Source organism: Sturnira hondurensis, unplaced genomic scaffold (assembly GCF_014824575.4).
Source record: "Sturnira hondurensis isolate 20B ecotype Veracruz unplaced genomic scaffold, ASM1482457v3 Scaffold0010812, whole genome shotgun sequence".
Taxonomy (NCBI): Eukaryota; Metazoa; Chordata; class Mammalia; order Chiroptera; family Phyllostomidae; genus Sturnira; species Sturnira hondurensis.
The window spans coordinates 2,243,762-2,270,783 of record NW_028083443.1 but is presented as its reverse complement, the minus strand read 5'-3'; the positions used below and the strand labels follow the sequence as shown (position 1 = coordinate 2,270,783).

Here is a 27,022-nt window from a genome sequence, read left to right as displayed (position 1 = left end):
AATTAGTTTCCTCCTTGTTTTATTTGAATACTTTTCTAAAATAATAAACCTTTACTCAAGACAAAGTTTTATTTACTTTGAATGTTTAGAATGGGTATTCTAGGCATTCAGATAAGATTGTAAAATCACTGCATTTAGACTTTTTACTGAGTCTATTAGAATCTTAATTTTTACAAAGCAGAATCTAGCTAATATAAAGAACAGTTTTGTTGGGGGGGAATAAAATATACTGTTTTATTTAGAATGATAGCAAACTTTGTAGAGGGTTTGGTATCAATAGAGTTAAAAATCGCAGCATAATTAGAAAGGTTACATTTTACCATTTATAGTTACAGACAGCAAAATAGGAGTGTGGTGCAAGGTTGCCATGGCAACTCACTTCTCAATCAGGATTTTTTTTTCAAAATCTACCAATCAGCTAACCGAAAGTGAAAATCCACTGAAGGAGAAGAAGCTGAAACAAATATGGATGAGAAATTATGAAAGAACATAGCAAGCAAGCACTCAACTATACGGTAATTTTTCTAGATGTGTTTCCACAATTTTAACTCTACAGATATTACATATTCTGTTCTCTGTCTTTGAAAATGATTCCAGAAAAAAAAACCACATCTTTTTTTGTTGTTACTAGTGGCAGTGTCTTCATTACTAATCCTGAACCATTAAAATGGGTAATAATCATACACATTCATATTGCCTATTAAGCAATACCTTAATTTGGCCTCTGTGAGTTTCTTAAATCGGCCTCACATGCTATTTAATCCATGCAAATCTCTATGCCACCTAAATGCATAGTCAGAAGCACTGACTTCACTATAAACAGAACATCAATATGCTGTTCAGAGTGGTACGTTCTCAAGTCAGAAGCAGTCTCAGCCTCAGCCTCCCAGAACTCTTGTTTCTGTGCGCCCTTGTGATGCATGGGGACACTTCTCATGCATGGCACCTATTATCTGTAATGCTGGGTCAAGCCTGGCAAACAGTATCCTCCTTGAAGGACTCAAAGGTGAGAAAAGGTTTAAGAACTTGAAAATTAAGACATAACGCTAATAATTAGTGGCAAATGGTTTTGTGTCTGACTTTTTAAGGTCTGCAGAAAAAGAAGTGGAAAGGGAAAAACTTTCACTGGCTCTGGCCTTCTAATAATTTTCTATAATGATTACATTTGTCCTTTCTTTTATATATACTTCACAATCTCCAGCACACAGTCAGAGTTCAAATTACATAACAGCGAAGCATTAACTCTTAAAACAGAGACAACGTTCTGAAAAGGTACCAAAGCTTATCACAGATGAGGATGTAACCCATGATTTCTTACACCAAATAACATTTTTTCACGTGACATGAAATTTGGGATTACTTGATTTCTCCCTATCACTAAACATAACTGAAGGTAAAGAAGGTAAAGAAGGCATCTTGGATAGAAATCCCATAGCTCTACACATGTGAACAGACACATGCTGTGTGTGCACACCCATGCTGCGTGCTCTCTGACATTGGAACTTTTGTCCCTTCTCTCCTGTCTGTCTGGAGTGGCTGCCTCCTCACGCATCTCCCGCTTTGACCCTACTGTCCCTCAGACAAATGCTCCATTGCCTCCCTCTCCACGTTGCCACATATTCTGTGGCTGGCTCGACCTTTGTGTTTATCATGCCCCCAAGAAATCACTCAGTCAAGTACAGCCTTCACGAGTACCTCAAATTGACCTCCCGATAGACTCTGAGTTTCTTGAAATAGGACCTGGGTCTCACACATCCCTGTATTCTTGGATTCTGCAAAGTGCTTCCCTAGCACGTAGTCAGAGCTCAACAAGTGTTTTAGGGGAGAGAGAGAATGAGAGAGCCATGTTTAAACAGTCATCATAACTTAAGCCTGGAGAGTAAAGCCTAACTACAAAGATACAAAGAGACACAACCCTAACTAGAAGGGTTGGGAGAAAAATCCTTATCTTGAAATATTAATAAGAAATATTAAAATTAATCAAATGTACTTATCAATAAATTACTGTGGACAAATTTACGGATAATTCAAAGGATTGTAAGATGATGGTGTCTATGAGTGTATCCCAACAGTAAGTGATGTTTTAAGGTCATGAACAATGAATTGCCAAGTGAGGACTGCAGATAATAAGCTTTCTGAGTTGATGACTAAGACAACCCCCTGGGCTGAGAAATCTCAGTAGAGGAAGTAAGACCCATAACAGACTTTGAAGAATGGATTGGTTTGGGATGGTAGAGTTAATCCATTCACACAGCCTCCGCCCTCCCTCCCTGTCATTGCACTTCACCTTTACCATGTAATTGCACTAGGTGAGGTCTCATTTTCCGGTTCCTCCTCTACCGCCTCCTGTGTAGAGACACATTAGTGTCCAACTTTCATTCTCTTCTGGTTTAGTCTTTCCCCCATAGGTAACCTCACTCTGAGGATACTGCATTTAAATTTGGGGGCATATTCACAAATCTGGCTCTCCATCCAACCTCTTATCTGAGCATCCCCCTCATTTCTCACTGCTTGGAAATTACCTCTGCAAATAGATCCATTTGGTATGCAAGGCCCTCCCTGCTCAAATCAAGGCACATTCAGCTTTGTGAGACCAACTGTGTGCTTCTCATCATGCTCCTATTTCTACCCCACTGATTAGTGACATCACCATACTTAACATTGCCGTGGGACTGCAAACTTGGCACATGTGATTTCTCCTCTCCCTCCCTCCCTGGCCCCACCTCTTCCACAAACATTTCCTCTCAAATTCCTCATTAGAAGCTCTTCTCACCACAGCAGAGCTCCCAGAAAATGTTGGTGATTTTCTCATGATGCCACAGTTGACCTTGGTTACAGTTACTTGCGCAACTACCTTATCCAACTTTTGGGGCAATAAAAGACCCTTTGGAGTTCTCTGACTCAGGAACAACCCCCCTGTGTTGCCAAGTGCCATGTAAGGCTCATTTCTGATCCCCCTGTCCCGTAGGAGTCCCCTGCCCTCCTCACCTTCTGGGCAGTGGCCCCTTTGGAAAGTCTCATGCTGTAAGTGACTTTCTCCCCATTAAAGCCATCCAAATGAAGCCTGTAGGGCCACTGCCACCAGGGGGCCATGTCTTTTCCTTGATCAGCACATCTCTGGACTCTACAACCATTGGGTAAGGGGAGTAAGGGAGACAGAGAGGTCCATAGCAGTTTTGACGTTTCATGTGTGTGTGGCTGGATGAAATATATGTGTGTATATATTCTCTGTATATATATTCTTTCTATATATAGAAATAAAGGTATGCTATCATGGGTTCTTCTGTTGATAAAAAAAGCTTGAGATTTTGGGGTGCAGCTTACATCATCCCTGTAATAGATTTTAATCTAAACCAAACACCAACAAAGTTTTCAGTCCAAACAACTAAATCTGATTGTTCCACACTATAGAAGTCAGGACAGGAACAGTGGAGGGATGGGACGGTCCATGGCTTCAAAGGCCACAGAGAGGTCAAGGGTTAAAAACGCAGTAAAAATACTCATTCCTGCAATGAGTGGGAAGTCTGGTGGTCTTCCGAAACACTCTGCTCAGACAGAGATGTGTGGGAGAAATGAAGTCTCTGAGAAAGATGATGGGATGGGAGAAAATAAAGGCTCACATGTGGAAAATGGAAAAGAGAGTGAGAGGCCAGTATTAAGGGAAAACTCCTTTGCAGAAGAGAGGTGGGGGAGAAAGGGGGGAAGGAGACCAGCATAAGAGTAAATGATGGAGGGAAATAAGGTTAGCATCGAGCTGTTAGCTGGCATTCAAAATCATATCTTTATCCATTTTTGACCTATTTCCATTTTCTTTGGGCTCTTATGGGGACCAAAATCTCTTTTGGAAGCTTTTGCTTCCTTTGATCATTTAATAATTGCTCTATTTTTCAGCTTTTACTAAAAAGTGCTTTCTCAGCCCTGGGAATGCAGTGGCATTAAAGGTGAGAAACAGAAGCTGTCGTTTGAGCTCTTCTGGAGGAAAGCACTTTAGAAATCAAAGACATTGCTACATCGTTATCATTCTCTTCTTCTCTCCAAAGCTTGGCATGACACGAGCTCTGATCCTCACCAAGAAATCTTTCCATTTCACCATTATATTAATAATATGTGCTTTGTGGAAGGAATGGATATCTAAATTGACCAACTTAGTCCAATAATCTTCTCTTTTCCTTAGTTCTGGTGCGATGGATCTGAGCCAGGAATCAGAAATGGGAGCGTTGTAACAACTCATTTTATCTTCCATGTAAATTACAGCCAGCAATGCATTAATGGTGAGGGCAGAGAGCCAAGAACTGTCAGTTCTCTGCAGAGATCCACAAGCTAAATGGGAACTGAAAACACACTATGTTACCTCCTCAATAATCCTGCCATATTTTTACACAGTTATACAATCAGTTGCTTATTATAACGATCACTTATGATAATATTGGAATACTGAATAGAAGACAGAAATAAAAAGTTATTTTCAAAATAATTATTTTAATATACATTCTAAATACCACTTGTTGTCTATCAAGACAAAATTAGGTGGGTCTTCCAATGTTCAGGAAACAGTAGCAACTAGCAAAACTCCTACTAAAAATTTTCCCCACTTATGTAGCTCTATGAAGGGTGTCATTCATAGAGAAATATCTAAACACAGCTGGAGGGGAAAAAGGGTTTTATACTAGAAATACAATCCATACTTGGCAGTTCATATAATTGGAAGTCACCTACTGATGAGCAGGTTTAAAAAGAAAACATCTCAACAGAAGGTGATATAATTCCAAGCTGTGATTATTCAACATGTTCAATAATTTTATATAGTCATATATATAAATAACACACACACACACAGATGCAACAACATGTGTGAAAAAAGCAACTTGAGCTCTTTGTGTCTATTGAGGAACTAAAGTTTATGTCCTTATAAATCCAACCTAAATTATAATAAAGGACTTTTATTTCCAAATATCTCTATTATTTGGGAATAAAAGAAGCATTAAAAGCCTGCATAGCAGATAAAACTTCTAAGAAATAAAACATTCTAATATTAAACATGTACATCATTTAATAACTCTCTTTTCTAGTTGTTTAATTGGGAAAATAAGTTCCACTGAAACATAAAAATACTCGGTAAAGATGTTTGAGTAAGGGGAGTAAGGAAGAGGGAGTTGGTATACATTTTCACGTATACCAGTGATCATATCCCCAGTTGAGGGTACACATGAAAACAATTTTTGGACACTCTAAGGCAAAACCAAATAGGAGACCTATTTTCCTCTGTGTGAGGGGGGCATAGATTAGGGGGCACTCCACACTGGCATCTGCATTTCTGAAGGTGGGAGTGTGGACGCCACGCTTTGTTCACTAACACATCCCAGGACCCTAGAACCACGTCTGGCACACAGGAATCACTTACTGAATACTTATTAAATTGCGGCTGGCATTCCTATATGGAAGTTGTGGAATAAGGCAGCCCCAACATGGTCTGTAATTTTAGTTCAATGATTGCTCTCAACAAACAAAAAATAAGAATAGAAAGCACCGATGTGTCACTTAGAGTTTATAGAGAACTTGGCCCACATGCCCCCCATATAGTCCCCGGGGTTCACTGTGTGCTGGAAGCTGCTGTGAGCTAGGAGCCCACCTCGGAGGCCCACCTGGCGCTTGACTGTTCTCTCCTCTGCCACTCTTAGGAGTAAGTTGTGTCCCCCAAAATTCATATGTTGAAGCCCAGGTGCTCAGTGCCTCAGATTGTGACCCTACTTGGAAATAGTCTCATCGCAGATGTAATTAGCTAAGTTAGGATTAGGTGCTACCAGACTAGAAGGGGCCCCTTGTCTGATGAGACTGTGTCCTCACACGCACACAGGGAGAACACCATGTGAACAGAAGGCAGGGATCAGGAAGATGGTGATGCAAACCAGGGGATGATGAAGATGGCCAGGAAACCACCTGATGTGACAGGAGAGCACAAAACAGATCCTCTCCGGGAGGCCTGAGAAGGAAGCAACCCTGCGGACACCTTGAACTTGGATGTCCAGCCTCTGGAACTCTGTCTGAGACAGTAAGTTTCTATCAAGCCACCCAGATGGGGGTCCTTTGTTCCCGCAGCCCTTCGTGAACTAATACGGCTGCTGATGGACTCCGTGCAGCTCGCCAGGTTTCCTGCCAGGGGCCCTTGTGCCCTGGCCTTGCTCCTAACGGCTGTCTGGTTCAGCGCTTGGAGTTCACAAATTGTCTCCAATGTATTCCGAAGCAGCCATAATTAGGCATTGTCAATAACTTGACATTGTCCCATCAAGTTATATAGCAATTACCCCCGGCCCCTTTCCCTTACCTTCTGCTTGCTCCTGTGCTGGGAGCCGTGCTGTACCCTGGAGGCGGGGGAGGGAACCAGGACTGCCTGTGAAGGAAGCACATCGGGTGTGAGTACGAGGCTCGAAAGACCTGATCCCACCCAGGTGTCTACAGGAAAGGTGGAAATAAAGAGACTAGGTAGGCAACAAGGTAACCTTTCTACAAGACCTTGAAAGTAAAAATAAGAGCTATTTCATAAATGCAATAGCAAGAAATTGTCCTACATGCCAGGCTCTCTGCTCCCCTGTGGAAATTCCTTTCCCCATATCCTTCAACACTAAAGAGTGTGGACATTTCTTTTAAAAGAAGGCTGAAGGAAACCTAGAAAATAATAACATTTTAAAAATCTAGATGGTTAGTCCATGGGTATTTATCATAAAAATACCTCACTTCCTATTTTCTGCATATCTGAAATACTTTGTAACAAAAATAACAATCTTAGGCTCTACTCTAAGTATGGTTTAAAACAACCTGCGTGGTGGAAAACTCTGACAAGTAAGAATATTGAAAACATACATGAATACCACGGCATTGCTAACCTCAATTTTATATATGTGTGTGTGTTTATATACAAATACATATATGCATATATCTAATTGCAAAGACATTTTCACATTACCAGAGGATAATTTTAGTTGGTGGAAATAGCTAAGGGCTCCGTCAAGAAGACAGAGACATGAACCAAGCATGAAGATGTTCCGAGAATAGCGACCTAGCCTAGAGAAGACAAGGCTTGGATAGGAGGACAGAGAATTAGCTTTAAACCCTTGAAGCACCAGGCAGAGTCAGGATGGCAGAGTAGGAGAACCCCAAGTTCGCCTCCTCCCACGAACACAGGAAAACTTCAACGGAATTGTAGAACAAGTCTCAGTGAGAACCACCTGAAGACTCGCTGAACAGAATCTCTGTAACCAAGGATGTAGCCACATCGAGACAGGTAAGAGGGGCAGAGACATGGCCCAGGCAAGGCAGGCGCCGCACCTAAGATTAATAAACAGAGGGAATACCTTGGCTTTGAAATTGCCCCCGGGAGGAGCAATGGGTCTGAGCCTCACATCAGGCTCTTCAGCTTGGGGCACCTGTGCTGGGAACAAAGTCCCCACAACCTCCGGCAGGGGTTACATCTGAGAGAGGAAAAGATCTGTGGGAGACTGAGATGCTGGTCTTAAAGGGCACACATGCACCCTCACCAGCTCCAAGTCCCAGCCCAGAGACAGCAGTTAGAGAATGGCCTTGGCCACAGGGAGGAATGACATTGACTAATTCTAGGACCAGGGCAAAGATTGTGGGGAACAGTCTCAAGGGAAGGAAGTGCTGGCAAGTTCTTCCTTTGCTGAGCTCTCCGCCTACCTAGCTGTCCCTACACGGTTGGATGCAACATCTGTCACTCTCCAGGCATCCAGCTAACATCACTGTCCCAGTCCCCAATAACTTCCCTGACATCTGGCCCTGCCCAACCCAGTCACCCAGCTGGAGCCTCTTCCAGAGGCTCAGACCCCTTACACAAGCAGCAGCCGGCCTCTGCTTACACATAAGATTCTTCCAAATGCCCTCAAGCTCTACACAAGCGACGGCTAGCTGTCTTCAGCTTGCGCAATAGCTCCTACCAAGCCGCCTCAAGACCCACACAAATGGTGGCTGGCCTCTGCCTGCCCCAGAGCCCCTTCCAAGGTGCTGCCTTGCGCACGGTTGGTGGAAATGTAAAATGGCGTTGCCACTATACGAGACAGTATGGAGGTTCCTCAAAAAATTTAAAACATAACTACCATGTGACCCAACAACCCCACCTCTGGGCATTTATCTGAAGAAATTGAAAACATTGATTCAAAAAGATATATGCACCCCTCTATCCATTGCACCATTAGGTACCATAGCCAACATATGGAAGCAAGCTAGGTGTCCACTGATAGATAAGTGGATAAAGATGTGGTGCGTATATACAATGGAATACTACTCAGCCAGAGAAAGAATGATATTTTGTCACTTGCAACACCATGGGAGGACCTACAGGGTATGATGCTAAGGGAGATTAAGTCAGACAGAGAAAGTCAAGTACCACGTAATTTCACTTATGTGTGGAATCTAAAAGACCAAAACAAACAAACAAACTCACAGACACAGAAAGCAAACTGATGCTTGTCAGACAGGTGGGTGGTGGGGAGTATGAGCAAAAAAGGTGAGGGAGATTAGGAAGTTCAAACCGCCAGTTGTAACAAAGAAAATAGACTCAGGCTCATAGGCCGACAGGCTGACAGCTGTCAGGGAGCGGGGTGATTTAGAGGGTCAGGGGAAGGAATTGAATACAAGAAAAAAGAGGAAAGACTTCATGAACAAGGGCAAGAGTGCGGGGGTTGCTGGGGCAGGGGGGTGGGGGAGGCAGAGGAGGGCATGTGGGGGCGGTGAATGGTGATGGATGGAGACCTGACCTGGGGTGGAGAACACACAGGGAGGGGATAGAGCAACTGTTGTGGAACCTGTATAATTTCATTAACCAGAGTCACCACAGTGAATTCCATAATAAGGAAAAATAAACTGCCAGTGATAAAATTCATCACAGGGTTGTAAAGTACAGCATAGGTAAGATAGTCAATAACACTGTAATAACAGTGCCAGGGGGGGAGTAGACCAACTGTGGTAATCACTTTGTGAGGTATGTAAGTGTCAAACCACTATGCTGTACACCCAAAACTAATACAACGTTGCATGTCAACTGTAATAAATAAATAAATAAATTCTGCTGCAAAGAACAAGTTAAAGGCGTGAGAAATCACAGTGGAGGCTCCAGTGTCGTACAGGTACATCAGAGGTTTCCAGTGCTGGGTGACCGAAGGGTCTGCAGGAAACATCCAATTAGATGTCTGTTTTTCCTCTCAAAGTCCTACCTGTTTCCTTCAAAACACCCTTAAGTGGGTGCACATCTCATGAGGTCAAAGTTAAAAAACAAACAAAAAACAAACAAAAAACTTGAGAGAGGGAGAAAAGAAGAAAGACTTGGAACAATGAGAGTTTCCTTTTATTGTCCAATAGTCAGGAGCATTTTAAATACCCATCATTATCGAGAGAAAAACGAAGCCAAGTGTCTGATAAGAAGATGTGCTGTGCAAAATAATAGTGCATATTGTCAAGACTTCTGGCTGAGGCAGCAAAAGCAACTGAATAAAATAATTGACTCTCCGCCGAGATGAAAGCTGGTTTCAATGTTGTAGCACAAGCCCTTGTTTGGAGTGGGGAGGATCCCGGCTTTCTGGTATTTACAGTGGAATAAACACCTGCCGGCCTATCGTTTAGAAAAGGAATGCACGGTTAAATCGGCTCAGCTTGTCCTTAGCAACTGGGAGCCAAGTGGGAACTTGAAAAGTTGGTAGCATGTCATGAAAAGGGAGCTGTGAATGACGCCCGGGTCTGCAGCCAGCATTGAAAGCTGAACCTCAGAAGTTTCGGGGTTGGGGATTTCCCCCTCCTTCTTTGTCATCTGTGGATGTCCAGTCCTGTTACAAAGTGTCTTGGTCAGGAAAAATGGATGGATGACAACAACAGTGTGGTGAATGCTGGAGGTGGAGGGGAGGGTATAAGGGGACTAAATGGTAATGGGGAAAAAAATACAATGCAGATTTTTTTTTAAAAGTACCTTGTTCTGGAAGCAGAGAAGTCCCACTCCTAAGAAAAGACCTGTTCTGTAAGTATTTCTTGTGTCATTAAAAAGGAAGTCCTAAAAACACAATAAAACGTAATTCTTGAGGTAGCTGTATTCTCTGAGGCACCGCAGGACTAGATGAAGATGAGATGGGAGAAAATCAAAGCAGATTTCACCTCGATTTAAGTAGCAGATGCTCCCCATCAGAGCCAATCAGAGGTGTATCACAGAGGTGAGAGTCTATTGCTACCTTCTGTGGTCCTGAATTAGGCCTGGGCTGTCAGAGGGAAGGTTGTTACACCGGGTGTGAGACTGAACTCACTGACCTTAAATTTCCCCTCCTACCTTAGGAATCTGTTTCTAACAAGGAAAGGGTCAGGGCAATGTGAATTTGGGGTCCAAGAGGAAGGTGATCCCATCTTCTGAGACTCTGCAGATATACACAGAATTCCAACCACAGGGCAAATGAAATCAGCCTTTTCTCTCCGGGAGGACAATGGCAGCACCATGGCCGTCAGCTACTCCATCAACAAACACCGAGCACCACCTACCCTAGACCTGGCACGATCCCAGCTGCAGGCAGAGGGAACAGGCAACTGCTGAAAGCACTGAGGTTCACAAACGCTTGTCTTCCATTAGCATCATGATTCCCTAGCAACGCGTTCTCTTCAACAAGCAAAAATCCCTTTCACCATCACATTCAGTCTTGAAGAACATTCTGCCACCACAGGTCTAGCTACAGATTCTCCGAGCTGGCTGGATAAACAGACTCAGCATGGACAGAATAAACGAGGCTGCGCAAGAAAATTCGGAGGAGGCAGCAATAATCACACAAGTACAGATCAGCGTCCCCAGATATGGTCCCTGCCTCTCTCCTTGGAAGAAGGGTCTGCCCAGGCCACAGAGCAGAGGAGGCGGCCACCATGCAGGCTGGTTTCAGGGGCAACATATGGCCACGCTGATCACTATTTCAGGGTAAGACATTCTCTGTGGTAGGACTCTGATAAAATGTGTTACATGAATATCAGGGCTCTATCATCAAATCATTGCCTAGATATTCAAGACTCTGAGAGAACTGGAAGAAAGAGAGAGTATTGGTAAAGGAGATGGGGGGTGGGTTGGTGGGGGAGACCGAACTTTGAGGCCAACAGATTTCACAAGGCCTTGGGTCCATGGGAAGGGAAGGAGGGAACAGGGAGGAAGCGCAAAGCAACTTCTCGGTGCTGCCTGGAGCCTTGGTAGACGGTTCAGTAATTAATAAAGAAGAATCCCCGACAGAGTATCAGCAAGAAGCTGGTGCCACGGACCCGTCATACCTCTTTTTCTTCACCGGCGTTGTAGCAGAGTTGGAAGCCGGGGTGCTGGCGCTCGCACCCAGAAAACCTCCCGGCTGCCTGCTGATCACCAGAACAACAATTACTGACCATGCCTGAGACGTTCCCACGCCACCCCACCCACAGAGGTCTCCTGATCTCTTCATGCTCCTGTCCACTCTCCATCCACCACAAAATGTTTCACGTGGAGGCAGAAGAACAAACCACAAAAAGTTCTTCCTCGGGTAACCCATTTTATAAACAACAGGCTGTCATCTACATAACTAAAACCAAAGGAATTGGATGAAGAAATTATTTATTTTACCGGTCTGGATTTCAGGGTGTCTGAAATCCAAACTGATCAATTTAGCTGTGCTATGGAGATACACACACACACACACACACACACACACACACACACACACATACATATATACATATACATACACAATAATCTTTCTACTATTTCACTCTGTCTAAATGATAGGGGTGAAGCTACATTATAATGAAACTTTGGCCTGAGGGCAGTGTTCTCTGGCTTTTCTTGAACACATACAAAGAAATACACTTTATTCTTAAAATGTAACTTCATTTAGAAAAGTACATACATTTTTGTTGCTTCTGGTGATCTAAATGTGGACATGTGCCTGGTAAGAAAAAAAAAGGCAAAAAATTGAGCATCAGTGAAAAATTAATACTTGTATCTATTTGAAATTGTCTATGAATTTAGGATTCTGATTATGAAGGGTTAGATATTATTTGAAAAAAAGGAAAGCATCAGTATTTGAATAAATTTTGTGGCATAATTTCATAATCTTTTTATGTCTTATACTGGATGGTGAAGAAAATTGTTTTCTTTCAGAAAATTCAGTATTTTTTCAGTAATTTTGTTTAGCAATAAGAATAAGAAATTGACATTTATGTGTATTTTGTAATCTTTCTATCGGGATATCTTAAGTAGAAACATAGTGTGGTTTTAAAACAAACAATCAAAAAACCCTGATGGCCTGAAGCAATGAGTTCTCTTGATTTTTAAGCCAGGCAACAAGATTTTACTTTTCTCTAATCATGAGCAGGGGTAAAAGATTTTTACTCCAAAGAGTCTGTGTGAAAAAAAAATAGAGGAAAAGAATTAACTGAAAGATACTAAGTAGGACTAAAGAAGAATAAGTAAATAAGTAATACTTAGAAAAATATTGAACTTGAGCCTTTCCCAAAGTTAGTGAGTACTGGTACCTATTGGTTGGTTGGTTATCCAAGGCACCGGCCTTATACGTTTTAGCAGCATCACGTCTGTCTGAGATCCTTCATGGAGAAACGAGACAAAAGACTGGGTGAACATCATGGTGTTAAACACCTTTCGGACTTCTTTCATGCTGGATAAGTTCCTAACATAACCTTTTTCTAGTAAAATGAAATGTTTTCCAGGTGTTACATTTTAGGAAATTTGACAGTAAAAAGCTACTTGTGCCAAAATTTGTTTGCGAGGCAATTTTGACAGAGTTTGGAATTTTTAAAGTTCATGCTTTTCAATTAGCTTCTCTGACTCGTGGAGCATTTAACTCAGTGACTGTTCTACATTCGTTACTGTCCAATAATACACATAGCCAGTGACAGTACCTCCTATGTTGTTATGCTACATCCTGGGAAAACTTAAGTATTTTTAAATGTTTTGTGGCATAGACAATGCTATATGTTTGCTAAACTCGTTTTATTTTCCTCTGAGCTCACAGAAGGCCACACTTCTCAATCTGCATTGCAGTGACATTGGGACCAGGGCATTGAGTTCTGAGCTAAAAACTATAGGCAGAAATGTCGTTTGCTACTTCCAGACACATCCTAACGCCTCTTGCATGATACTGCATGTTCTTTATGCTCCTTCTGTCTTGGCTTTGGTGCCCAAGGATGGAAGAGGGCAGCATTAAACCCAGTGGAAGAGTGTATAGCACAGTGCCCACCTTCCTTAAGCAGGTTATATAAGGTAGTACATACAAAGAAACACAGAACGTAGGTCCTGAGTCACTTTGTGGAGCAGAGATGCCCCCCATCCTTCCAGCAAATCATGCTGGACTCTGATGAGAGGAAGCAGAAATCTATTTTGCTAGACCCGAGAGTCTGGGGGCAAGAGGGGGAACTTGTTAAAAGAGTTACATTACCCTGGCGAATTGATTCACTTTGACTAACACATTTTGTTAATAGGGCCCCCCCAGCTGTCAGACGGTTTCATCCCTCTAATCTCAGGGCTCCACAGGGAGGGTAGGTCCAGAAGGGATGTGATTGCCTGCCCCTTGGGTCAGGAAAGAGAAATGAGAAATCCTGTAGTCTCCATGCCCATTGCAGGATCTCATGATTGCTACCCTGTTGCACCCCGTCCTTCCTGCCCACTGCGTTCTTCCTGAGACGGGGGCTGTCTTCTGGCTCATGCTGTAGGCCTGCACACAACTAGGATGTAGCAAAACTGGGCTCCGGAGAGCAAAAGGGCAGCAGGACTGGCCTGTTGATCCCACGCTGTGGGTCTCCTATAACTTTCTCTGAACTTCCACTTTTACCATCAGCTTTAGTACGAGGCTTTTTGTTCCATAAACTGTTTCTGGGAAGATAGACACTACGCCACACTCTCAAAAAATTATATATGAAAAAAATCTGATTTGTCATATGTTTAAAATAGATTCCTAGATGTCATTTTCACGTGTGTACCTAAAATGCCGAGGAATGACGCTAATACATTCGAAATGTTATGAGTCAACCCCAAACAGGTTAGGTTTGTCGTGAGCGATGCCACGAACTGGTAACTCTTTTTTTTTTAAGATTTTATTTATTTATCTACAGAGGGAAAGGGAAGGAGAGGAGGAGAGAAATATCAATGTATGGTTGCTTCTCGTGTGTCCCCTGCTGGGAACTGGCCGGCAACCCAGGCATGTGCCCTGACTGGGAATTGAACCGCAATCGTGTGGTTCACAGGCCTGTGCTCAATCCACTGAGCTACACCAGCCAGGGCCAAACTGGTAACTCTTGAATGCAAAAGGGTAGGAAGGTTGGACTCCTTCCGAACTCCACAGTCTCAACAGACTGTTTACAATACAGCACTAACTTACACAGAATCCTGGAATCCTTGTATGGAAATCTTATACCTAAGGCGATCATCAGGCCAAAGACTAGGAATTCATCCCCTGCATGGACTGCTACTGAGTCTCCAAGATGTTTCTATTCACAGGGCTCTGCAGTGAACCACTGTGAATCCTGTAAGCAAGATGTTAGTAATCCTAAACCTTAAATCTATCAGACTTTGTAGCTGTCTGTGAGACCTCCATGACACATACCAGTCATCTGGGGAAATTGCTGCTCTGGAACATTGAAAGCAACAATCAGTCTACAGCAAACAGACCGGTCACACCAAACGTTCTCAAGGTTTTAATAAGCGGTGCGTTCTGATGTTAAAGTTAAATGAATTTCATCAAAATTCTACAGTGTAAGTCTATGTAGGCAACACTGCATGTAATAATAAAAGCAGCTGCCAATTACTCTTTACTGCTTATTTTATACATTTTCATTTACTCTTCAGTACATCCCTACAATGGGGGTGCAATTATTTTCATTTTGCAGAAAAAGAAATGGAGTCTTGGCTACACAGCTAGGTAGTAGTCTGTCTCCAAATTCTCTCCAGAAGGGCCCCGTGCCAGTATGCACCTAATTCTGTTGTGTGATTGTTCCATCACTCACACCTTCCTTCAGTCATTAGCCTTCGCCTCCACTCTCTCTTCTAGTTTACGAATATTGGAGAGAACTCTAAATCATTCATTCTGATATATATGTCACTCTCTTATTACAGAAATTAATTTTGTGCTTCCCTTGGAAATTACCTTTCTTCCAACTTGTGGTATGAAATAGGTTGTTTAATAGGAGTCAGTCTCGGGAACAAGAAACACCCAAACATTGTTATCAGCAATGTTAGTTTTTAAAAGGTGGAATCAGGGTGCAGGGGAGGAGTTACATTTCTATAACAAAACACTAGAGGTCGCCAAAACCTAGGTTTTCCAAATTAGTCATTAAACCAGTCAGGATTTGGGCCCTATAACATGCTACATACACTGTCATTTACTTAGGTGTCTTTAAACACCCCATATGTAGATTTTTAAAGGAAACTCTTCAAGTGTAAACTCATACTTTTGTCATTTTCATATTCATTTAAAATAGATACATTATTATGCAAATGCACATACATACACACCAGATACTCAATCATCTTCATAGAATTATTGCACAGCTTGCCTTTGGAGTGGCCTGCATTATGGGGCCGAAATCCTACTAATGGGACTTGCTTTTCTCCACTGACCTGGGTCCTGTCCCTCCCATCTACCTCCACACGCTGACAGACACAGGTTACTGTTGGGAGGTAACCAGGACATTTTTTCCAAACGTGCCACTAAACTCCTACGTCAATAAAGTAGGTCATCTCTGGCTTCTTTTTTTTCTAGTGTATAAAATGAAGGTTTTGCGTTATACTGGTGGTTCTGAATTTTGGCTGCACATTAGAATCACTTTATAAGCTCTAAAAAATGCCTATGTGCCACTTCAGACTAATCAAATCAGAATTGGGGGGGTGAGAGGTGGTGGGAACAAGTTACCCATCAAATGTAAGCGCTCTCGCAGTCACTCTCATGTGCAATCGAGGCTGACAGTGCCACAGCTAGTTCTCCTGCGTGCGCCCGTCTGGGCCACTGCCAGTATTCCCAGTCTCCACGGACCCGGCTCCGACTTTCGGACACGTGTGTCCTGAGAAGACCTAGGTCTCCCACATCTTTACTGTTTTGGGGGCATAATTGTCGCACTTTCAAATTCATCCCTAGAAATCATGTTTTCTTCTCATTCACGATGCAATGGGGGAAGCCTGCACAGCCAGACCAGGGGCAGAGGTGTTTGACTGCCCTCTCCACTCAGTGCTGTGGAGATGAGACCTGGTTCATACGCTGAACTCCTACAAGCTCAGCCTCGTCAAGGCTGTTAATTCCAGGGGAGATGTCACCTGAGGGATGCCGGTGCTGACTGACCTCCTTTGGGCAGACTGACTTTGAAAACCTATGAGGAAAGTATGTACATTTGCTATGTGAATTAACACTGGCATGGTCTGAATATAGAACAAATTGGATATCCAGTTTCAGCACATCTGCTTAGAAAGCAGCAGGCAGAGTTTTTGTCTACAATAATGGCACACGTTTAGCCACAGGAAGTGACCTCAGCTATCAATGGCCTCACGTGTCCATTGTGCCTAGACTCCAGTTAAAGATGTTAACTTTGCTCTTCACTTATGCTTCTATGCATCTCCACCCAAAATAAAATTTAAATGTGATTCATAGCATTTACACTTCACCCCGAATAGACATTTAATTTTCCCTACAGAGATGAGTCCTTTCCTTCTGTATAAGAATAAACTGACAACAGGTACAACATGATAGGCTCATTCTATAAGCCATATGGTAATGTCAGGGTGGAAAGAGTAGGTTCACTTTCTAAAGTAAAGAGTGAACATGTTGCCCTGGCTGGTGTGGCTCAGTGGATTGAGCGCCAGCATGCAAACTAAAGGGTCACTGGCTCGATTCCCAGTCTAGGACCCATGTCTGGGTTGCAGGCCAGGTCCCCAGGAGGAGCATGCGAGAGGCAACCACACACTGATGTTTCTCTCCCTCTCTTTCTCCTTCCCTTCCCCTCTCTCTAAAAATAAATAAATAGAATCTTTTTTTAAAAAGAGCTACCATTTTCACCCTCGAGTGGATCAAAATCATTGTGTTATGGACATGTACAGTCTCTCCATAAAGTAGACATACAGAAACTGTTGTTTCTCCACCACTGGGGTGGAGAAGACCAACAACTCAGATGCACAAAAACAACCATATTCTGCACTTTAAATGGAACAGATTCCACACAATGTCCACTCTACCTGTGCGCCAACCAGCTTCTTCACACCAGGTTCAGTTTTTTCTATCAATCTACCTCTAGCAGGATTTTAGGAAAACTGTGTTGTTGAGTCTTAAGATTTGAAGTTTTGATGAAGATAGTTCAATTATGATAGCCCTTCTACATCTGCAAATAAAATATCATGGTTCAAAGTTTACCTTGGTAAGCATTTAAATACCTCATGCTCTGTAAGAAATGGGATTTAATATGCATTCTACTGACATAGTTCAAAACACCTTACCTGTCCAAAGTGTCATCAGATCGGTACCGACTAAGTGTGGCTTTTAGCTCATTTCTCTCATTTGTTTTCCTGTAGCAGAGATAATTAGAGACAGATCAAATAAATTAACAAAATAATAGTTCATAAAACCTGTCATGTACTTGGTATAAATTTTGGCCTATTCAGTAAGAGAAGTACATGTTACCAAGAAAAAACAGATTTGAAATATTCAAATATTCCAAGGTTTTTAGTTGGAAAGAATATATTATGGCAAACCTAATTCATCATGTTAATAAAGAAATTCTTCTCTAAGTCCACTATTTCTAACTAGAGTGTAAGTAACATACTGCAATTGAGGAAACAACATAACATGAAAATGAGTAGTAACTAACATGCATCTTGTCAATGGTGTTGATTTTTATTTTATTTTATTTTATTAGTTTTTAGGGGAAAGTGCAAACACAGCCCCCCACTATCTCAAATTATGCAGTTGAGTTTCCCACATTTGGGGAAATATCAGGGTCAGCACATCCAGACTGCTGGATAAACAGCAGTTTAAACCTCACCCTGGGTAAAACCACTTTTGTAATCATGGCATTTCCCCTGCCAGGTAAATACTGGGGTTGATTTTTACGCACTAGGAGCTCCAGTCCCTTACAAGCAGCCATATTTTATTTGCAGGGTTTGGGCAGTCCAACAGCCTAGATACAAATGGCTGTACTTAAAGTTCAGCACTGTGGACAGGGTTGAAAGATAACATGCTGGCAGAAGAGAGGGAGGGACAGGAAAGAAAGGAAAAGAGAGAAACAGGAAATGTGGAAAGAAATGAAAAGAAGACAGTGGGAGAAGAGAGAGCAGATGGAGGCTGGAAGGAGAGGAGAAGGGAGGAGAGATAGGGAGAAGCAGGGAGAGGAGAGACAGGAGGCAGAGAGAGATGAGGAAGACATAAAAAAGGGGGAGAGGGAAGAAAAGAAAAGAAGGCAAGAGAGGATAGAAGGCTCAATAGTAGGAATGATGATCATGAAAGCAGTGGAAATATGTCCACCAGAATGATCAATCAGCAATGTATATATATATATATGACCTGTTTAATACCTTATATAACCCTGTGATATGGGGAAAGCAAGCTCATTGGGGAATTAAAGCATGATTTACTGTATTTGTATTTGTACTAGAGCAAACACAGATCAAAGGCATCCAATCAGTAAAAAGTCCTAAAACAATATATTTAAGACTTCACTTTAACTTGATGCCATACAATATTTGATGGAGCCAATATTAGGAGGTTAACAGTATACAATGCACTGTGCTGACAACTATGAGAAAATTAAAAAAGAACCGGGGACCCAGCACACACACAGAGCTGGAGGGACAAACTAAGTAGCCCCCTGCACCCACAGGCACAACGGGGTCAGTGTCGTAAAAGGGGCTGGAGTAAAGAGTTGTACAGGGAAGTTCTAAGCTGAGAAAGCTCACGTCCAGAGGTGGGAATCAGAGAAGGCTGTACGACTGCAGTGCGCTTGGAGCTGGACCTCGGAGGGTTCCTAAATATGGACACAGTGCAACAGAGTGGAGACAGTAGTGTCCATTAAGACAAGAGAGAAGGAACGGAAAATGCCTAACAGAGAAAGTCCTGCTGCAGCTCATCCCCAGCTGTGATGCCTGAATGCAAACAGGCACTGCAGGGCCCCTCCGACGCCCTTCCACAAAGCAGCCCCTTCTGAGACAGTCACGTCTGGTCTCATCAGCTGGCTTTCACCTTCCTGGCACTTACAGAGCACAGCAGAGCTTATCATACTGTGTTTCTTTTCTTTTTTTTTTTTTCAGTCTCTCCTTCTTCCACCTTTAACTGGGATGCAAGTTCCAGGACTGCAGAGACTTTGTTCGGCTCTCAGACCTTACCATAGCACCTGGCCCACAGGAGGCACCTGTGCAGGATATCATTTGTGCTTATTTGACATGTTTTAATGATCTGGCAGTGGAGCTCATGGTGAAATTGCCTAGTTTGTGATAAGATGAAGCTTGTTATCTAGGGCAAGGAGGATGTCTCATTTTCTTCTTCCTTTACTTTCGGTCTCTGCTCACAACGAGCTCTCTGCACACAAGGAGCTCTCTGCACACATTGTCATTCTGCAGGGAGTGCTTCTTTCCCTGCCCGATGCCCACCAGCCACCCTTTCCTACCTGGAAATCTCTCCTCCCCCTGCAAGCAGCAGGGCCCAAAGGAACGACCACTTCCTCTATTCGGTGGAGGTAGTCCCTCCCTCCCTCTGTGCCCGCTGTGGCAAGAGCACGCTCCACGGTAAGTTTTATTTTTAGTTTATGACTCCACACTTTCCGTGAACGTGACAGCTCCTGAAGCTGCTGGGTGGTGTCATGCATCTTTGTATTCCCAGCACCTGGCGCAACGTCGGCACATAGTAGGTGCTTCAAAGTGGTATTAGGGAAACAGCAAAGTGGATACCGCCTCTGCAGGAGGGCCAAAAACGGTCAAGTGGGCTTCTATCTGGGCAAGTGCAAGGCAGAAAAAATAACCTACACCACCATTTTCAGAAAATGTAGTCTGAGAAACAGTAGATGTAGGTCAAGGGGGAAATGTCTCAGGCTTCAAAATTGTTGTTGTTGAAGGTAAAAGCTCCATGAGCTGCTTTAGCCAAAATGCTGTCCACCAACAGGAAAGTTTCAGGAAACCAATATAGTTTAACATATAAGAGAAGCACAGAAGCCATTAAGCTCCTGTTAACCTAAAACGCACTGAGAATATGAAGTTTAGTTTTCCCAGTCACAGTTGAAAACAAGTATGTTCGCTCTTCGTCCCATACAAAGGCCAGTACAATGGAAGGAGAAGGTTCTATTGGTGGCTCCACTCAAGGGATCAGACTCTCTTTGCTTGGTGATGGGGACGTCAACTGTGAACGAGGCTGTGACCTTCAACGTCATGAAGACCCTGGAGAAGGCATGGAGAGTCCCATGGAGAGTCCCATGGAGAGTCCCATGGAGAGTCTGTTGAGTCCCAGAGCAGCCATTCCAACAGGTGAACTAAGGCTGGGGACCAGAAGACCAGGTACTTTGTGTCAAGGGCTGCAAGCTCAGGGCTCACACAACAGGTCAGAACTATAACCAGGTTTAAAGGAGTTCAGAAACCTTCACACATATGAGTTTCCAAAACAGACATATGCAAGGTGTCTACTTCGCTTTTTAAAGACCACAGCATGGAAGACAATCACGCTCCTTTACTAGGTAGTTTTGGGTGGTGTCCAGGCTACCGGGCCAGATAAAACTTGTGTCTGATAAGTAATTGGGCTCCTTCTGATGGGTGTGGCCGTGTGTGTGTGAGCATAAAGGTGTTTTAATAAGAACATTATATATTTATTTGAGTAATCTTAGATTATTTAAATCATTATGATTACTAGTTTTGTCTGAACTTTCCTACTAATTTGTTCTTGTCAGCCTATTTCCCACTGAGTATCACTTGCTGATTTTCTACAAGCCTTCAAGTTTCTAAAAAGAAGTGTACTATCCCAGGAAGCAAATGAAATCAGGAGCTGTTCTGTCCATATTTTAGGGTTCCTTTCCCTAAGGTTCAGAGATGTCTTTCTTGCCTGATCGTGTCTCAGTGGGAGCCCTTCCCCTTTCCATTTCCCACCAGGAGTAGGCAATTGGTTATTCTACTCTGTAGTTAGGGCAGCGTGGAGCTGGAGCGGCCAGAGCGTGCCCTGTGGGAACCCCTAGTGACGTCACCGAGGAGCTTTCATGTGCCCAAGGTGCCAGGGCAAGCCCAAGGGCAGCCACAACTATGCAGCCTGTCTTGAACAAGTCTTCTAAAAAATGATGGCCTTTGTGTTTCTGCTAATGATGTAGCTCATCTGAAACACTCACCTGTCCAAGGCATCCTGGGAGTTATGTCGGTTGAGCACCGCCCTGCCGTAATTTTCATCTCTGCAGAGAAAGAACAGAATTAAGTCACATGGAAAGTAACCACAGTGTTCAGTAAGCACCAAATAAGGGAGGCATGAAACAGCTCACGGTTTTTGGCAAGGTTAATTCATTTTACTTCAGGCATCAAAACATATCTATGTATTTATTTTAACCAGTCACCACTTGAAAGAGCATGGTGAAAAGAAACAAGTTTGTCAGTACAAATGATCATTATTCTAATTTACCACATGAGATTTCCAAGTGATTCAACAATGGAGTAAGTGTTTGTTGTTCTGTTCTGATTTTCCATCCAGGTGTGGGAGCACAAGGCCATCCACTGTGTATCTATTAGGAGAGTCATTTTCTCTGTAGGAAGGTAAAAGTTTTCTATAAGAATATTCTAAATTTAATTAGGCCCATTATGCCTGGACATCCTCATTTTAAGGACTTGCTAGTTTTCCTTGATGAGAGGAAGAAAACAATTACCAATATCAGTGGTTAAAGAGTTGGTTATTCACAGGAGATTTAGCTTGCTTTTGAACTATGAGAATACACACTTAGCTCTGTGTGGCCTTGAAAATAACCCTATGAATTAGGCCGGGAAGACACTGTCACACCCAGGTCACACGTATGGAAAGTGATTCTGTGGCTTTCCCAAGGCAAAAAGGTGAGCAAGTGACAGAGGCATGTCTAGGATCCACATCAATTTCTTCCAAGCCTTTGCTTTTCCTATCGGCCAACCCTGCAAAAGACCTCCAGGCAGAAACTCCCAAAGCCATGTCCTTCTCACTTTCTACAGCAGGACCGAAAGTAAGGGCAGTGGTAGGAAATGTCAAAACATGCAGTGGAGCCTCTGGCCTTCAGCCAAGGCGGAGAGAGAGTGCCTGAACCTTTTTCATGTCAGCCTAATCAAACCTGAAATACCACATTTCTCCTGGTTCTGCTCCACTCATGTTACTCAACACTCTGAAGCCATGTAGCATAAAGTTATAAAAAGCTATAAGCAGACAATTAAAAAGAAGGGTTAGCGAAACAGCTCCAGCAAATATACACCCTCAAAAATCTCAAGAGCAATTTTCTACCTCCCTTGGTACCCTTCCCTAAACTTATGAGAGAGTAGCAGACATTGGACATGTCTTCACCTGAAGAAAAATTATAACACATAGCCCAGAACTGGGCTAGTGGGGGTAGGGGAGGTAGCGGAGCCAAATTCCCCTCATCAGCAGCTGTTATACCACCCAAGCTGGCTTCCCTGGGTCTTTTTAAGGAGGCATGCCAGGCATAAAACCACCATTCCTGCCAACTGTAATTTGTCTTAGACATCTCTATCTTTACCCATCTGTGCAAATATTTGCAACCCAAAATTGATGTTCTATATTTGACATCACTCTGCCACTATGAAAACACAGAAATGCCATGCTAGGTTCTTACAGAAGTAATAAGTGTTGCTTCACAGAAGGAAACAATTGTTGTCTGAGACTGTTAACTCTGAAAGTCAGTGTGAGTCTCCAAATACCCCCAATAGTCCCTTAAAATAATATTTAATAACAGAAATCAACAGCCATTTTTACTTAACAGTTACAAGTATACTTCTCAAATACCCACCCATCGCCAGTTTGGCAGTACGTTTAGGCTCTCTTACAAGGTGAAGTTTCTGAACTTCAGTATTACTTCTGAACATTATGGATTTGACAGTTTTTTATTCTGGGAAGTGTCCTGTGAATTGTAGGACATTTAGCAGCAACACTGGCATCTACCCTCTAGATGTCAACTGAAAATGTCTCCTGTGTCCTTGTCAAACATCCTCTAGGGGTAAGATGGCCCTGACTAGATTGAAAACCATTGGTAGCACGGAAGGACAAGGACCACACTGAAACCTCTACTCCACCACTTAGCTGTGTGTCACTGGACAAGCCGCTCAAAGTCTCCAAGCCTCAGATTCCCCATCTGTGTAACGAGGGTGTAACACCTACTTGTGTGATTGTTGTGAGATCTAGTGATGCTCGATGTGTAAAGGACCTAGTACCAACCTAACCCAAAGGAGAGAGTCAAAACATGTGTGCGTATGTACCTGTATGATTGACAACAAATGTGCATCTGGGCTGGGCAGATGTCTGCTGCGAATGGATGTGTGCAAAAAGGCGACATGGCCATAGCTTCAAAATCACAGTTGAAACAATGCTCAAAGCAGACAAAACTTTCTCAGTGTTGAGCCTTTTCCCTTGCAAAGTAAGACCATATCTACTACTGCCTACAGGTATATGGCTAGTTGGGACTAAAATAAGTTCGGAATTTATTGATTTCACTTGGGCATAAAGTCATTTTATTTTAAATTATTTTAAGTCATTATTACATTTTTACACGCACGATTATACAGACTGTGTTTGTTTCGACTGACATGGCCATCATGAAGCTCTCTGCCACAGGTGTCTGTTCAGTTATGGGCACGAAGCTCTGCTTTCTCTCGCTGATGACTCCCGTTCCCTGGTATGTGGATATCAGAAATGGCAGCGGTGTTCTTGAAAATCTGATGTTACCAATTTATGCTTAAGAACCCTTGTCAAAAGTTAGGCCATGCAACAAAGTGTTTCAAAATAAAAGTATTCTGTTTTTAGATGGCCATGAACCTCCCAAACTGAGACTGGCTCTCTCTCTCCTCATCCACCCACTCCACACCGTCTTACCTTTCTTCTTCAGGGCGGCTCTTTATCCAGCTGCTATCCTGTAAGAAAGTCCTTCTCTTGTTCACCTCCAGAAAACCCTGCTGTCTCTGTGTGGTCCCCCGGGTAGGACTCGTCATAGCTATCAAGGGAAAAATGAAAACAAACAGGGAGATGTAAAGGCATGGAGTTGAGTGCGGGTTTGTTAACTTGGAAATCTCAGAGAGCACATCTGATTGGCCAGCATCAATCTTGTAGGCTGGCAAATCCAGTACTGTTTCAAAGCAGGATGCACCAGCAAGAAGAAACAAATCCCACACCCCATCATCAAAGATAACACGCAGCTGCTCAGGTGCCAACTGAAACTGCCCATGCAGCTCACGCGGCCCCATCTGGCACCTGAGGATGTGGAACCGTGGGCCTGGGCTGAGCCAGGGCAGGGCTTAGTGGGAGGCTGTTTTACCCCCAAAAGAAATGTGCCTCAGAAATACACACAGGACGATTCTAAAAGCACCTAGTAAAACAATAGTCAGCAGGGCCTGGTGCTTTTGATTATAAATAACTTAATTCTTTGATCTCACAGGAGCCAGAAACATAAAAGGTCACACACAAAACAATTTTTGCTGATTTAATTGAAAAATCTTTGAACTGCAATTATATGAGTAAAAGCTGTTGAATTCTCACTTTTTTTTTTCAGCCTCACTTTAGCAATTAAATTAGACTGTTGCTTCTAAGCAACAGATTTTTAAGTTTTCTGAGTAAGGGAAATATCATCTCCATTACCATTTCCTGTGGGAGACATTTTTCTTAGGCAGAATTGGACATACTGCCTTTCAGCACCGATCTAAAAAAAATGGGGGCTAGGGGGAACATGACAATGGCTCTAGGGATCTACAAGTGACTCTTCCACTGCGGACAAGACACATTTTTCAATGGCATTGGAGAAGTCACAGGATCTGATACCATGAACACATGGCGTCAAGTGCCCCCTAAGCACCAGAGAGTTCATCTCTTCCACTGTGTTTGTTCTACAGATGAAGGAACGGAGGCCTAGACTGTTTAGTGTCCCTGATGTTAGAGAACAAATAATTGGCTGAATCAGGCCACCAGCTAACCCACCGATTCGATCCATAAATGTGCACTGAATGCCTCTGATATGCCAGGCACTGAGCCAGGAGCTGGGGACAAAAGCTGAGTAAGATAAGCGTCTGGTCAGGTCGATAAAAACAGCTGTGGAACTGAGAGCACGCTCTGCAGAGCGCCCTAAGGGGGGCTCGGGGATCCTCTGGGGAAGCCCACAGGGAAGGGGCAGCTGCTGCATGATCAGAAAGGAAGCAGCCAGAGGCACAGAAGTCACAGACCTGGGAAACACGGAAGATTATAGGCAACCCCTGCTTGGGAAAGCCCAGGGTGTCTTAGCTCTCCACCACTTCCAAGCTGTGAAGGAGTGAAGACAACACACAGGCCCAGTTTGTCTGGAACTGACTGGGTGTCCAGGGCTGTGTTATGACTGTGAATCCAAGGCACTTCTGTGGTCCTCTTCCTTTTTTTTCTTTTTTTTTTTCTGTAACATGCACTTTTGAATTTCGACTGATAACATACCAGGACATACCACATTTTTAGAAACTCCCTTTATACACACACACACTTAAAAGTTTTATTTATGACTGTGTTAGTATAAAGACAAATAATAACCCAGGCTGGCTTCACTATTATGTATTCATTATTACTATATTTACTTTTTCTTCTGCTGGTAAAATAAATTAATAGTAGAACCCTCGGTGGGCCCCTCATGGTAGCATGGGCCTTAGGCATTGCCTTTTCTGTCTGGTGGATAATCGGGCCTCTGGGTTTCCCATAATGTGAGACTTTCAGTTATAAAACTGGGAAATACTGGGGCAACCAGAGATGTCTTTTCACACTAGGTCGGGCATTATGTTTTTGCAGAGTTCACCCAAGCAGGCAGGCTACGAAATGTTGGAGGGGCATTAGATCTCGTGTCAGAAGCAAGTTCGAGGTGCAGCCTTATCACGCCCAGGTTCTGTGCTGAGCATCAGTCTCCCTGTCAGATGGGGCTACGAAGCATGCCATGGACGCCATGAGGGCTTTGTCACTAGCCAATGAATAAAGTACACAAAGTCATTTTGTTCAACAGTAAATGCTACCTGGACTTAAGGTACTGTTATCAGACAGGCATTTATAAGTAAAACTTGGGGTTCCTGAAAGTCCCCATCTCCTGCCCTCTGATGCAAAAGTATCTCCTACAGTAAATTGTCACATGACCTGAAGTGGTAAAGATCTATTCCTTTGCATCAAGGCATTGTTTTCCCTGGAATCTTTCACAGAATGTAAATTCCCCTGCCGTCCATGAGAAACAGAAGCTACTGGTGCCCAGGACAGGTCCCCTTGACCAGTCTGGTGCTTAGTGGCTCTAAGCCCAGGCTGCACCTACTCTGGGGAACAGTCCTTAGACACCACAACCTGTAGCAGGCGACTGACTGACTCCGGATAAAAAAGGTCACTCTCTTGCCTCAAGGCAGAGCCGATTTTGCAGGTGGTTTGTGCCCCAGAGTTCACCAAGGGGTCTAGCAGAGTCTGGCTAGCAGAGAGCGCAGCCAGCTTAGCCCCTTTCCCTGCCTCCCTTTCTTGCTTCCCTTTCCCCAAGAGCACATTCTTGCCCTTTGTCCCAAGAATATACTCTCAGCAAGTCACAGATACCCTCAGGCACTGCTTCTAAGGGGACCCAACCAACAACCAAAAACCAGTGTAGTCAATCCAGGCTTTATCTTTACAGAGACAGCAGCTGCTCACTAAGAGCTGAGGGTCTGAAGATTTTTCTGAAGTGAGATCTGCGTGTAAAGATGCTATTTACTGATGGTGTCACCTTGGGTATGTTATATAGTTCAGCCCCCTGATGAAAAAAGAGCTGTTTCGACGATCAAATTAGATGACATGTAAGTGTCTAATTATTGCCCGGTACACAG

General features: G+C 43.2%; 1 protein-coding gene and 1 pseudogene across 4 annotated transcripts in view; both read right to left on the bottom strand.

The window, feature by feature from the left end:
- Positions 1-27,022, bottom strand: part of SCEL (sciellin) — a 104,720-nt gene that overhangs the window by 61,291 nt on the left and 16,407 nt on the right. For 3 of the 4 annotated variants that reach the window (XM_037059378.1, XM_037059375.1, XM_037059377.1), the window contains exons 2-8: positions 24,063-24,180; positions 21,340-21,399; positions 17,483-17,551; positions 12,526-12,594; positions 11,898-11,936; positions 11,293-11,373; positions 6,323-6,388 (exon numbers count right to left, since the gene is read on the bottom strand). In XM_037059378.1, the coding sequence (XP_036915273.1) occupies positions 6,323-6,388; positions 11,293-11,373; positions 11,898-11,936; positions 12,526-12,594; positions 17,483-17,551; positions 21,340-21,399; positions 24,063-24,178 (500 nt within the window). In that variant the 5' untranslated portion in view covers positions 24,179-24,180. The remainder of the gene's footprint in view (positions 1-6,322; positions 6,389-11,292; positions 11,374-11,897; positions 11,937-12,525; positions 12,595-17,482; positions 17,552-21,339; positions 21,400-24,062; positions 24,181-27,022) is intronic. The other variant, XM_037059376.1, reaches the window with a different exon arrangement.
- Positions 17,906-18,079, bottom strand: LOC118996137 (uncharacterized; annotated as a pseudogene).